The 14,538-nt window shown below is 37.8% G+C and overlaps 1 protein-coding gene across 5 annotated transcripts in view; it reads left to right on the plus strand.

Moving 5' to 3' along the window:
• LOC125399188 (solute carrier organic anion transporter family member 1A5-like) overlaps positions 1 to 14,538 on the plus strand; it is a 70,456-nt gene that overhangs the window by 47,471 nt on the left and 8,447 nt on the right. For all 5 annotated transcript variants that reach the window (XM_087903980.1, XM_087903981.1, XM_087903982.1 and 2 more), the window contains 3 exons: positions 5,299 to 5,463; positions 7,508 to 7,703; positions 12,087 to 12,252. In XM_087903980.1, coding sequence (XP_087760106.1) covers positions 5,299 to 5,463; positions 7,508 to 7,703; positions 12,087 to 12,252 — 527 coding nt within the window. The remainder of the gene's footprint in view (positions 1 to 5,298; positions 5,464 to 7,507; positions 7,704 to 12,086; positions 12,253 to 14,538) is intronic.

The raw sequence follows: 14,538 nt of genomic DNA on the forward strand, positions 1-14,538 counted from the left end.
GAAAACAAAAGAGGAATCTCTTTTCCAAAGCCATATATCCTAGACCCAAATTTGGAAATCAAGATACCTTTATAATATACATGCTGCTTTAGCTTAGCAGCCCATACAATGAAATGTCTCTCTATACTTAGCTCATTCAAAGTCAAAAAATTCAAAGAAATACAATAATATGCATATTTCAGGCTCTCTGTGAATTTTCCATGTTTATGTGACTTACTTTTTTACTCCTTTTAATTTATGACTGTCTGTACTCTGTCTCTTTAAAGATTGCCCTTTTTAAAAAAAAGAAGAACTATTTTATGACTCTCTATACTCTTTTTCTTCTCTTTTTCAAGCCCATGTACATTTATTCAACACCATGAGTCATCTGGATTTGTCTTTACTGCATATCTGTAATTCTTTAAAGTCTTGAAGAGCTTTTAAAATGATAAGCAGCTTGTTGCATCTGCTCTGGATGCTGGCTCTGCCTCTCTCCACTTTTAAAATGGTGGAGGCTCTGGAGCTGCCAGGTAGGAGCTCAGAACTTTAACTCTGAGAATGAATGTGCAGCAATAAACTCTTTTTTATTTGAGTAATAGCTAAATCTGCCATGCAGAACACTGCACAGCCTGGAAACATCTGTGTATATGGTGGGAGGAATCCACCACACTCTTCTACCTGTGGAAGCCTACTAGACTGGATCCCACCACTTACCCAGGCAGGGAGGGTGAGCCATGGTCATGGTCTCAGCTACTTTCCTCCCAACACCGTGTGGGCACACAAACACCCGGGCCCACAAATGCCATTGAAATGCTCCATAGCTAAAGTTTGCACTTGTGGCATGGTAGAGGAAGCCACATTTTAAAATGGTGCAGCTCTTTTGTATAAGGAGCCATGCCTCTGCTTGCTTCTATCAAACAAAGCCAATCCAAGAAAATGATGCTAGCAAACTATGGTTAACTCTTTTCTTTTGTGTTTAGAATTAATTTTTAAGCTTTTAAGGTTTTAGGAGGATTCACTCCACCATGTTTGTGTGCTAATCTATCTGGTTTCTGGCCACCCAGCCAGCTTAGAACCAAAATAATCACACAGAAATTGTACTAATTAAAACACTGTTTGATACATTAGCTCTAGCTTCTTATTAACTAACTCTTATATTAACTTAACCATTTCTATTAATCTGTGTATCTCCTCGTGGCAGTGGCTTACTGGGTAATGTTCCCAATGTCTATTTCTGGTGCCTCCATGGCATCTTTCCAGTCTGCCTTCTTCTACCCAGCATTCTGCTTACTTTTCTCCACCTACCTACGTTTTTCCCCATCAATAGGCCAAGGCAGTTTTTTATTCATTAATCACTAAAAGCAACACATAGACAGAAGGATCTCCCACAACACAACATGGCACAACAAGATGCAATAGCTGTAGGAACAAACCCACACATCAAGGATACCCGAGACAACCCAATAGAAGAAAACAGGTCCCAAGAGGAGGCAAAAGACTCAAAATACCCCTACTTTAACTGTTAGGAGTCACACCAAAACATCAAGCATATCGCATATGCAGATGACCTAGTATAGACCCATGCAAGCTCTGTGATTGCTGTTTTAGTCTCTGTAAGCATGTATGAGCCCTACTTAGTTGACATCATCTGTGAACTGTGCTGTCCTGTTGTCTTTGATCCCTCTGGCTTCTACATTTCTTTCTCCTGTCTTCTACAGTCTTTCCTGGGTACCAAGCAAAGGACTCAATGGAAACTTCCAATTTGGGCTCTTTACCTAATGCTTGGCTATGGGTCTTTGTATTTGCTCCATCAGCTGCTGTTGGGAAGCCTGTTTGATGATTACTGGGCTAGGCTCAGATCTATGAGTATATAAGAATGACACTAATAATCATTTTATTGACTTTTTTCTATCATAGGTCCTTGGGTTATTCAGCTTCCTATTCCTAGTCATTCAGGCTGTATTGAACGTGGGCTCCCATTAGCGATGTGAGTCTCAGATTAGACTAGTTATTGGTTTGCAATTCCCACAAATTCTGCTCCTCCACTGTCTCACCTCGTTTTCTAAATAGAATAGATTATAGGTCTAAGATTTTGTGGCTGAGTTGTCCAAGTCCAATCTTTGGAATTCCTCTCTGTTTACTAAGGATGGCTGATTCAAGCTCCAAATCATCCATTACTAGGAGCGCTCACTAGAATCACCTTCTTAGAATCATAAAAGTTTCTAATGAACTAGGTTTCTACGTGACTCAGGTAAATACCCTTCAGTTCCAATCACCTCTCCCCTTATTCTCTTCCTCCATTATCTCCAAACTTGATCACTCCTGTTCCCATTGCCACCTACCCCCAGCCCACTCCCCAAATATATTTTATTTTTCCTTCTCAAGGAGATCCACTGATCCCTCTTATAGCACAACTTGCTCCTTAGCCTTTTTGTGTCTGTGTTTTGTAGCATGACTATAATTGATTCAATAGCTAATATCCACTTATCAATGACCATGTGCCATGTTTGTCTTTCTTGGTATGGGTTACCTCAATCAGGATGACTTTTTTTAGTTCTGTGGATTTTCCTGCCAATTTCATGATGTCATTCTTCTAACAACTGAAAAATAATCCATTGTATAAATGTCCCACATTTTTTAATTTATTCTTTGGTTGAGGGACATCTAGGTTGTTTCTACTTTCTGGCTGTATGAATAAAGCTGCTATGGACATAGTTTAGCAATTGTCCTTTTGGTAGAATGGAATGTCTTTTGGGTATATTCTTCAATTGTATAGTTAGGTCTTTTATATTTATTAGTTTTAAAAAATACCAATCCCAGTTCCCACTCCCTCCCCTTCTCCTATTCCCTCCACACACCCTCCTACCTCACTCCCATCTAGCCCTCACAGAGAGTAAGGCACATTGTCTTGTGGAAGGTCCAAGGCCCTCCCTACTGTATCTAAGCTGAGCAAGGTATACATCCAAAGGGAATAGGATCCCAAAAAGCCAGGACATGCAGTAGGGATAAATCCTGGTGCCACTGTCAGTGGCCCCTCAGTCTTACCCAGTCATGCAACTGTCAACCCCATTTAGAGGAACTAGTTTGGTCCTATGCTAGTTTCTTCCCAGTCTGACTGGAGTTGGTGAACTCCCATTAGCTCAGGCAAACTTTCAGTGGGTGAACCCATCATGTTCTTGACTTCCTTGCTCATATTCTCATTTCTTCCACTTTTAACTGGACTTTAGGAGCTCAGTCCTGTGCTCCTATGTAGGTCTCTGTCTCTGCCTCCATCGAAGGCTCTATGGTGATATTTAAGAAAATCATCAGTCTGACTACAGGGCAAGTCAAGATCGGACCCCCTCTCCTCTACTGCCCAGGGTCCTAGGTGGGGTCATCCTTTTGGATTCCTAGGAATTTCTCTACAGCCAGGTTTCTGCTAACCCTACAATGGCTCTCATAATCAAGGTATCTCTCGCCTTCCTCCATCTCAGCCATTTCTTTCCCTCAAGTTCTCCTCTGCCCTCCCCCTTCTCCCCTCCTCTTCTCCTCCTACCCTCCCCTCTCCATCAACCCCCATGCTCCCAACCCTGCCAGTCAATCTGTCTGTTTCCAGTTTCCAGGTGGGCCTATATATTTTTTCTTTGGGCTCACCTTATTACTTAGTTTCTCTAGGTTCATGAACTATAGGCTCAATGTCTTTTGTTTATAGCTACTATGCACTTATGCATGAGTACATACCATATTCATATATTTTTTGGTCTGAGTTACCTCACTCAGGATAGTATTTTCTAATTTCATCTATTTGCATGCAAAATTCAAGATGTCATTGTTTTTTATTGCTGAGTAGTACACTAATATGTAAACGTGCCACATTTTCTTTATCCATTCTTCTGTTGAGGGGCATCTAGGTAGTTTCCAGGTTATGGTTATTACAAACAATGCTGTATAAACATAGTTGAACAAATGCTTTTGTAGTATGATTGAGCATCTTTTGGGTATATGCCCAAGAGTAGTATTGCTGAATCCTGAGGTCCAGTAGAAGGATTTACTCACTTTCTCCAAATTGTCTTTTTCTTGATTTCCTAAGAGGATTTATTTATTTCCTCTTTAAGGACCCTAATTATCTTCACAAAATTGTTTTTAAGGTCATTGTCTTGTGTTTCTTCTTCATTGGACTATCCAGGGTTTGATGTGTTGGGGTAACTGGGCTTTGGTGACATACTGTCTTGGTTGTTTTTGATTATGTTCTTATGCTGGTATCTAATCATCTAGGTTAGTGGTAATTATATATCTGAGTTTACCTTTGTTGGATGGGTGTTTTGTTCCTTGGTTTCCATTTACTCTCTCATCTTCAGGTCAGTGTGGTCTGTGGTTGAGCAGGGGTCTCTGCCTGAGTTGGACGCTAGACTTCTATCAGCTGGAGTGGTGTCTGATAGAGCAGAGAGTCTTTATTCCAACTGGGGACTAGGACATGATGAAACTGAGAGTGTGGAGATAGGGGATACAGTTGAAGGGGCCACAGGAAGGCAGTTCAGAGGCTTTAACATTCTTAGAATCATGGTCATGTTAACCATCTTTCTTAAAGGCTAATACTGATTGCTATGTGCACTTTTGTGGTCTGCCAAGCCAACCTAATTTTCAAAACTATGAAAGAGCTTAACATCGTATAAGATATACAGAAAATCAATGTGAATTGTAGAGACTCATTTAGGAGAACAGGGATGTCAGCAAACATGGGTGAGTTCTAAAACTTCTGAAAGGTTATTGGTGTACACCAAATGAGTCACCATTCCTTATAGTGAGAATTTTGTATAAAGATGTTTAAAAATATCACTAGTTTAAAAAAAAACTCTTCTAATGAATGTTCTGTTGCAAAGTTCTGCAGGGATGCTGAAGCTGGTTGAGCTGCAGCATGATTCCTGGAGCCTTCCTAAGATTTTGCTTACATGTTCTTGCACAAATAAGTGTTAACCTCAGTATCTGAATTCAAACTTCATCAAAGAGAGTCCCTTGCAAATTTCAGTGAAAAGACGAGTCAGTCTATAGTGAATACAGGATATTTATAGAGGGAAAAGAGAAAAAGAAATGAAAGGACATGGCCGTAGATATGGTTCCATCTTTATATAGTTTTGCTAGATTTTATAATTTGGTTCTGATTCTTAGATAGCCAGTTAAGTCACTCACTTCCAGAAGCAACTTAAATAATGATTCTCAAAGAGGTGAGGCTTTATCAAATGTATTTGTGTTAAGCCATGTATCTGTGAGAAGATTTTAGTACACTGGGAACAAAATGCTGGACTAAGTTTGCTTGATGATCTTGGAACTATTTTGTTTCAGACTTCTTGCCATTCATGAAGAGCCTCTTGAGTAATCCAATTTACATGCTTTTCATCCTCTTAAGTGTGCTCCACCTCAACTCAGTTGTCATTATTGTTACCTTCATGCCTAAATACTTGGAACAGCAATATGGAAAATCAACTGCAGAGGTAGTCTTTCTTGTAGGTATGTAGTTTCATTGTTTTTTCAGTACCTCCCCTTCCAGAAGAATACAATAAACAGTATCCCCAAGAGCAAGATAAACAGTAAAATGATGTAAATAGGAAACTACAACAAAACGTAAATCTGCTAAGATTTTTTTTACAAATTTATACTTTGTAGTCTCCAGGGAAACCAAGAAAGGATGAAGAAAGTAAGAGGCTGAGGCCAGAAATATACTCTCTGGTCTCTCTCCAATCAGAATGGAACCCATCATTATTATGAAAATCTTGGAGATGTTCATATCAGTCGGTTTTCAAGAGGCCACATGTTAACTCAAAGAGGAATATAGAGTTAACTCACTGGAATTCTGTATCTTACTCCCAGATATTACTTCTGGGCTTCAAATTTTGCCTTCTGCATTACTCCTAAATTCTATTCCTTGGTCCCTTGGTGGTCTCAGGATTTAGTGCTGCCACACTCTGCTTTTCTTGTTAGTACACTATGCTGTGGTATGTTCTTCTGTATATGTGTTGCTTTTATCAGTTGATTAATAAAGCTATTTTGGCCGGTGGCTTAACAGCATAAAGTCATTGAACGGATATGTAGAGAGTAGACTGAGAGAGGGAGACACCTTGTAGTTGCTTAAAGAGAAGGATCCTGGAAAGTTACTGGTAGGTCACAGCCTTGTGGTGATACATAGATTAATAGAAACGGATTAATTAAAAATGAGCTAACTAGGAATATGCCTAAGCTATTGGTCAAGCAGTGTTGTACTTTATATAGTTTCTGTGTGATTGTTTGGGTCTGAGTGGCCAGGAAACAAATATGTAGTTTCTGTTTACATACTAAATTCAGGGATTCTACCCATCTTGGGATTTTTTTTTTCTGGGTTTATTTTACTCTTGATAACTGATGATCACAGATTGATAGTGAAAGACCCTAATTTCTAGGGTTCAGGAAGGATCCCCCAGACTCAATAAGCCACACCAATGGATGCAAATAGCAAGAGGATTCTTTATTGTCGAAGGTGCCAACAGGCGACTCAGTACTCCAGTGAGACTGAGCCACCACTTGTATTTTTCCAGCCAGTATTTATAGGATCTCAGGGTTACATAACGGGGAAGCATAGCAACAGCAATGCCATTGGTCAACTCAAATAAAATTAACATATGGGGTGGATCAACATCAGGATAAAAACAAGTCTACAAAAACAAACCTACAAAAACAAGTCTAAATTAAGCTATTTGCAGCCAGTTTCTGCCCCCTTGGGTTTCAATACACAAAGGACTGGGTGTTTTTCTCAAGACTGCTTTTGCTGCCCACAGATATCCTGTTTTGTCCTTGCCTGTTTGATCAAAACATCTTAAGATGGAGACTAGGGCTGGGATCTTTCAATCTTAAAATGGAGACTAAGGTTGGGGGTCTTTCAATAGCATCCACATTATTTAAAATTTTCTGAAAGTCCAAATCCCAGTCCCTAACTTCAGATGTGAAAAAACAAATACAATGCTATGGAGCTCAAAGGATGGGTGAATTCTTCCAAACCTGGTGCTGGTGAAGTATGAATACAATCTAGCCAGGATTTTTCTCTTCCCTTTCCTTTTTCCCCTTGAATTTTGGCTGAAGAAGGATTCAGAGAGGAATAATTCTGGGTAACATCGGTAGTACACAAATTGTTCTATGCTTTGTAAACACAGACTCGCTTCTACATTTACAATCAACTGGAGTTGAGTCAAATTCCCAATAAACAGAGGAATAAGATGCCCGAATATATAATATCATTTATGTGTGCATGTGTGTATGTATGTGTGGTGTGTGAGATGCTTATAAAATGTTTATAAGTCTCTGCAAATGGTTAAATAAATGAGAATATTTTTAAAGGATATTGTAGGACATTTGAAAACCTCTTTGTACATAATAGCAATATGTGAATGAGTAGGGGTTAGGATCACTGTATATTAGAGGTAAATAATATACAGTACAATTTTTTAAGTAAGATATTTGAAAGAAATTGATAACATTTATTTTTTCTTGTCTTTTGAAAACACTATTTTATTTTCATTTATAGGTATTTATACATTACCTTCAATGTTTGTTGGATATTTCACTGGTGGCTTGATTATGAAGAAGTTCAAGATAACTATCAAGAAAGCTGCATACATAGCATTCTGCGTATCCCTGATTGAGCATCTTCTATTTTTCATTTTCTTTATGATGGCCTGTGATAATTTGCCAGTTGCTGGCTTAACCACCTCTTATGAAGGGTATGCTGTTTCCTAATGAAGATAATAATGCTTCTAAAATTGCTAGTCCATTTTCTTCAAGGACTGTATAAACATTTTATTGCAATTTAATGTTAGTGATCCATGGTCATCTTGTATTTTTCTTCCACCTATCAATCTTCTACCAACCCATATAAGTTGTAAGCTTGTTAAAGAGGTCTTGGGACCACCACTGAGTAAGTTAATGATTTCACATGCATATGGGTGGTTGTCAAGCTAATATACTATTCTACTATAAAGTATAAAAAAGAAATTAATCTAGAACTTTGCAGCCTAAATTATCTATGTATTTTATAGTCCTATAAACAGATAGCATTCAAATTTCACTCTACAGGCCAGTGAGTCATCCATGGTTTCTATAATAGGGAGAAATTTAACATAATTGTATATAATACATGGTAAGTAACAAATGTATATATTTATATATGTCATTCATATAGTTATATTTCATGCATTCTGTAGACTTAGATTTTGCATTTTCAGGGTTGCTTGATTATATTTTGCAAAGCATAGGATATTTAAAACTTTCTTTAGGGGCACTTATATAATCAACCCATCAGTTAAAATTAAATAAATCATATACTTGGAGGTTCCTTTCAAAGATCTGGGGAGACAACTCAGTGGTAAAGTGCTTGCTGAGCAGACTGGAGGACCTGAATTCAGATTCCCAGAATCCATGTACAGCTTGACATGGCACAGTATCTATAATTTCAGCATTCCTGCTGTGAGTTGAGAGGCACAGGCAGAAAAACCTGAAAGTTCATAGGCCTATTTGTCTGTCATTTTTAGCAGGGAGCTTTAGGGGCCTCTGTTTCCAGGTGGAAAGTTATCTTCTGAACTCCACATGCACACTATTTTATGTGTACTTACACATGCATGTAGGTGGAGACTGCTCATTTGTTTCCCGGATGCCCAGATGTAAAATAATCACACGGAAACTGTACTAACTACAGTACTATTTGATCAATAGCTTATGTATTTCTAGCTAGCTGTTCCATCTTAAATTAACCAATTTCTATTATTCTGTATATTACCACGAGGCTTGTGGTTTACCAGCAAGGCTCCATGGTGTCTGTCTCCTTTGGTAGCTAAATGGCATTTCCATGACTCCACCTACTTTCTCCCAACATTCAATTTAGTTTTTCCACCTAGATCTATTCTGCCCTGCTATAGGCCAAAGCAGCTTTATTCATTTACCAATAAAACAACACATAGACAGAAGGACTTCCCACCATTTTCCATTTTCGCTTTTAATAAAAAGGAAGGTTTTAACTTTAACATAGTAAAATTACATACAACAAAACAGTTATCAAGCAAGAATTACAGTTACAATATTTATGTAAATTTTATCTTTTGTCATAACTAAGGAAAACTATAATTTTAACCATCTAGTTTTCAATTCCATTAAAGAACACAGAAGGATATAATATTACCTAAGCTAACAGGAAGTACATTGTAAGCAACTTCCAAAACTCTTGACTTGACAGAGACATCTTACTGTCTTGACAGTGATCCAAAGTTCTTTTGTAACATAGCTCATCCATCTTCAGTTTACAGTCCCATAATATCCAGCCGACTTTTCCATGAAGCATAAAATTTGAAAGACTGTTTTACATCCATTAGCAGTTTGTCTGTATCCTGTAGAATGTCTGGCAGACTTTTTTTTTATGAAGCAGGAACCCTGAAGGAGAGTCTTACCTTTAGGCAAGCTAAGCAATCATTTTTTGTGTGTCCTGTATGTCTAGTTCATAGAGCATACCATCAAGCAGTCCAGTCAAGAGCAGCTTCTTGCCCAAATGGCTAACAAACTACATAAGGAGCCTCTTCAATTCCCATCTTTCTCATGAAGTAATTGATGCTGTCAGGAGCAGATGTGTCTCATTGTCATGAAAAGTCTTAAGTTATTAAAAGATTTTAAATGCCATATTTCATAGGTATTTGAAAGGGTTGAGGATTATCTCTCTAACTGAAATATATCTCTATATATCTAGGAAACCTAACTAACAAGACTATAAGTTTGACTATTATAAATGACTATTTATTAACATGTATTTTTAATTATATTTTTAAATGAGCTTCACAAACACAATATGTTAATCAAGAGCATAAATATACATATAACAAAATTGACCTTAAATTTGTATCAATAAACCAAGATCCATACCAATGAAAAGTTTTTATCTGTATAGCATATCCTCCTTTAAATGAAAATAAACATTTATAAACAATATTTTGGAATTTGGGCATAGTTCTCTCCAAACTGCTTCCTGCTTTTTATTGGGCAATATAATTTTGGGGTTCTTGGAGACTTTTTAGGGGGTCTTTTTCTATCAAACCACATTAACATGAAAGGAATCTCATTCTCTGTGGAAACAAAAGAAGAACATCTTTTTTCAAAGCAACATATTCTTAGACACAAATTTTGAAGTCAGTATACCTTTAATATATATATTGGTTTAGCTTAGCAGCCCCCAATCAAATATCTCTCTGTAGTCAAAATATTTAAAGAAAGCAAAATAATATACATCATCCAGACTCTCTGCATGTTCCATTTTTATGTGGATTATTTATTTTACTACTTTAATCTATTATTGTCTGTATTCTTTTTCTTTAAAGATTGCTTTTTTCTATATTTGTTTTTCTCTCAGAGGTTTATTTCTGTCTGAATATGTCTTTATTGCATATCTATTATTATTTTTCTAAATAGGAACACTTTAAAATGGTAAGCAGTGTGCTTATTGCTGCCCTAAAAGCTGGTTCTGTCTCTCTCAGACATTCAATATGGTGGAGGTAGTTCACTGCCAGCTCTGGGACTGGCGGGTGAAAGCTGTCCTCATCACCTTAACTCTGGATAGCACCGTGCAGCATATAAAGGCCTTTTATCTGAGTGAAAGCTAAATCTTCCATTCAGTGCACTATGCAGCCTGGAAATATCTCTGTGTATGGTGGCAGGAATCTGGCATGCTTTACTGCTTGAGTACATCAAGCAGACCCGATCCAACTGTTTGCCCAGATGGGGAGTGCTGAGCTGTGGGCATAGTCTCAGCTACTTTTATCCCAACCCCGAGTGGGCACAAAAGCATCTGGACCTGATGTGGGAGGTAGGCATCATTTCCAAACATTCACTGGGTGCCATTCTGTTGACAGAGGTTCCTTGTTCATTTCCTGACCACCCTGATTCAAAATAATCACACAGAAACTCTATTAATTAAAACACTGTTTGGCCAATAACTTAACCATATTTTTAGTTGGCCCTTACATCTCAAATTAACCCATTTCTATGATTCTTTGTATTACCACAAGGCTCGTGGTTTACTGGTAAGGTTCTAGGGTGTCTGTCTCCTTCAGTAGCTACATGGCATCTCCCAGACTCCACCTCATTTCTTCCACCATTCAATTTTGTTTTTATGCCTAGCTCTATTCTGCCTTGCTATAGGCCAAAACAGCTTTATTAATTAACCAATAAAAACAACAGATATACAGAAGAACTTCACACACACACACACACACACACAGAGAGAGAGAGAAAGAGATTAAAAATAAATTTTCTTTCTAAATTCTAAGAATTGTAAGATTTGAGTAATTTCAAGCATAAAACCATAAGTAATTATATATAATATATATGTAGTTACGGCTTTGGCTCTCTTTTTAAGATTATTCTGTTCACTTTGTAGATATGAACAATAGAAACAGGGAGATTAATGAGCTTACAGAAAATGACTTCAACAATAGCAAAGTAGAATTATCTGTACTGACTCTATCTCCAGTCTATACTATTTGAGTGACAAGATTTAGATTTAGTCCCTAGACTCCCTCAGTATCCACTTTTAATCTCATTGTAATTTCTGGACACTATATCTCAAAAGAGCATGTCTGGCTACTTAAGCCCCTCTGTTTTGTAGGTTAAATGCAGCGTCTATCTTATAAATGTAAATTACAGATTTTTGAGGCCAGCTCTCTTTCACTATTTCCAATCATATAGAGCAACAAGTGATAAACTATTTTCATTTTTAGTTCTAACATCAGAGTATTTTTCTTTATGGTAGACACTTAATGTTTGTTTCTGAGGTAATTGAAAAACAGTCAGAGTATTTTTCCTTGTGGTAGGCACTTAATGTTTGTTTCTGAAGTAATTGAAAAGCAGTTATGTGACTAATGGAGCAGGTAACTTGTGTCAAAAATATAGAACAGAGACCATACATTGATATTTGGATTTCTGTTTCTATTTTGGGAAGAAGATGAAATCTCTCTCCCTCTCCTCTCCCCCGTGTTTGTGTGTACTTGCTGAGACGAAGAGAGAAGAGAAGAATATAAAGTGCTTGAGTAACTTTTCAGTATCCCTAACATCATTTTACATCATTTCAGAATTCAGCAGCCTTTGTATGAGGATCATAAGGTGCTTGCTGACTGCAACACAAGGTGTAACTGCTTAACTAAAACATGGGATCCAGTGTGTGGAGACAATGGCCTATCATACATGTCAGCCTGCCTTGCAGGCTGCGAGAAGTCTGTTGGAACAGGAATCAACATGGTAAACATGCTTTCAGTGTTCTGGGCCGATGTTTTGTGTGCTGCATCAATATGTGCTATGATCTAAGGTTACATCTTCTGAAAAGCAAAAATTAGTCCTTGCTTAAAATAGATTAATAAATTTTTGAATAAGTATATTTCTTTGAAATATTTATGCCAGATCTTACAATTCTCAGATAATACATAAAACCTTGACAGAGCCTGAGAATTATTTTGTCATTTTAAAAAGCAATTGAGACAATTGTTCAAATGATTGGTGTTAAAATACTCTGGATGAGTGGTAGAGCGAGCTTAGCAGTAAGAGCACTTGCTGTTCTTTCAGCACTCTGTTTGGTCCCCAGCAACCAGAGGGACAGCTCACAGCTCCAGCGCCAGGCAATCTGACACTCAGTCTGACACAGATACAGAAGCACACACATAAACAAACATAAACATTAAAACTTTAAAATACACTGGACAGTCTGTCCTTTTTGTAATAGGGTCTCATGAAGCCCATGCCAGTCTTAAGTCAGTTTTGCAGTTGAGGCAGGCAGAAAACTTATCTTTCCATATTATGAGCTTCTTTCACCCATGTATTTATTGAAGGTGTGTGTGTGTGTGTGTGTGTGTGTGTGTGTGTGTGTGTGTGTGTGTGGCGCAGGTGCATGTGCACATGGAGGTCAGAAGGCAACCTCTGCTGTAGACTTTCAGGTCCCATCCACTTTGTGCTTTTGAGACAGGATCTCGCTGGCCTGGAATTTGCTGATTCTGTTAGGCTGCTTCAAAATGAGCCCCAGGGAGTCACCTGTTCCCTCCTTTAGAGCACCAGTGTTGTGAGCACTTTCTCTACACATGCATCTTTCACCTGTATGCTGGGAATGTGAACTCAGGTCCTCATGCCTGTATAGGACTTTACAGGCTGTGCCGTCTCCACAGCCCCACATCATTACAGCTTAGCAGAAAGTTAAGCATTTTTCCTTGCCTTAAACATGTTTTAATATTTAGAGTTGGCTGTTAATCAAAATGAAATATAAATTTTGATTTTTAATCAGATTAAGAAATACAACAATTACTTAGGTTCTCTAGGATCACGAACTATAGACTCAATGTCCTTTGTTTATGACTAGAATCCACTAACAGGTGAGTACATACCATATTCATTTTTTTGGGTCTGGGTTATCTCACTCAGGATAGTGTTTTCTACTTCCATCCATTTGCATGCAAAATTCAAGATGTAATTGTTTTTTACTGCCGAGTAGTACTCTAATGTGTATATGTGCCATACTTTCTTTATCCATTCTTCCATTGAGGGGCATCTAGGTTGTTTCCAGGTTCTGGCTATTACAAATAATGCTACTATGAACATAATTTAATATATGCTTTTGTAGTATGATTGGGCATCTCTTGGGTATATTCCAAAGAGTGGTATTGCTGGATCCTGAGGAACAGTGTGCCTGAACTAATGGGAGCTCACCAAAGCCAGCTGGACTGGGACTGAACGAACATGAATCAAACTGGACCCTCTGAATGTGGCTAATAATTGGGGCTGACTGAGAAGCCAATGATAATGGCACTGGGATTTGTCTCTACTGTATGTACTGACTTTTTGGGATCCTAGTCTATTTGGATGCATATCTTCCTGAGCCTGGATGGAGGAGGGAGAGGGCCTTGAACTTCCCACATTGCAGGGTACTCTGTCCTGTCTTAGGACTGGAGGGTGAGTGGGGGAGCAGAGGGAAGTGGGAGAAGGGGAGGAAGTGGAAATTTTGATTCCTATTATTTATAATGTAATAATAAAAATCACCTGAAAACAAACAAACAAACAAAACAGAACAGCAAAAAGAAATACAACAATTTAAAAAGAATTGACTTTTTGTTGAAATAAACTTCAAACTCTTTTTCTTGGGGAGATGACTTTATTAGTAAGCATGCAATTTGATAGTAATTCCATCAGCACTCTGAAAGACTTGATACTAGCGTCAAACCAAAACAAAGCAGTATTTATTACTTTTTTAAAGATTATGTTCAGGCTAGAATGTTGACTCAGTGGGTAAAGGCATTTGTCACCAAGTGTTACCATTAGAACTACATCCTGGAGTCCTGCAGGAGAAAAGAGAACTAACTCCCACAGCTTAACCCATGCCTTCTACATGTTTGCCATGGTACATACATATTCAGACATAGACAGGTACATATACACACATATGTAAAAACACCTACAAGAAAATAAACAAACAAGCAAGAAAATAAATATAAAAAAATAAAGTGTTCTTTCAGGATAATTGATTCTTTGTAAATTCCACATATT

The sequence above is a fragment of the Myodes glareolus genome, chromosome 3 (assembly GCF_982192425.1).
Source record: "Myodes glareolus chromosome 3, mMyoGla1.1, whole genome shotgun sequence".
Lineage (NCBI taxonomy): Eukaryota > Metazoa > Chordata > Mammalia > Rodentia > Cricetidae > Myodes > Myodes glareolus.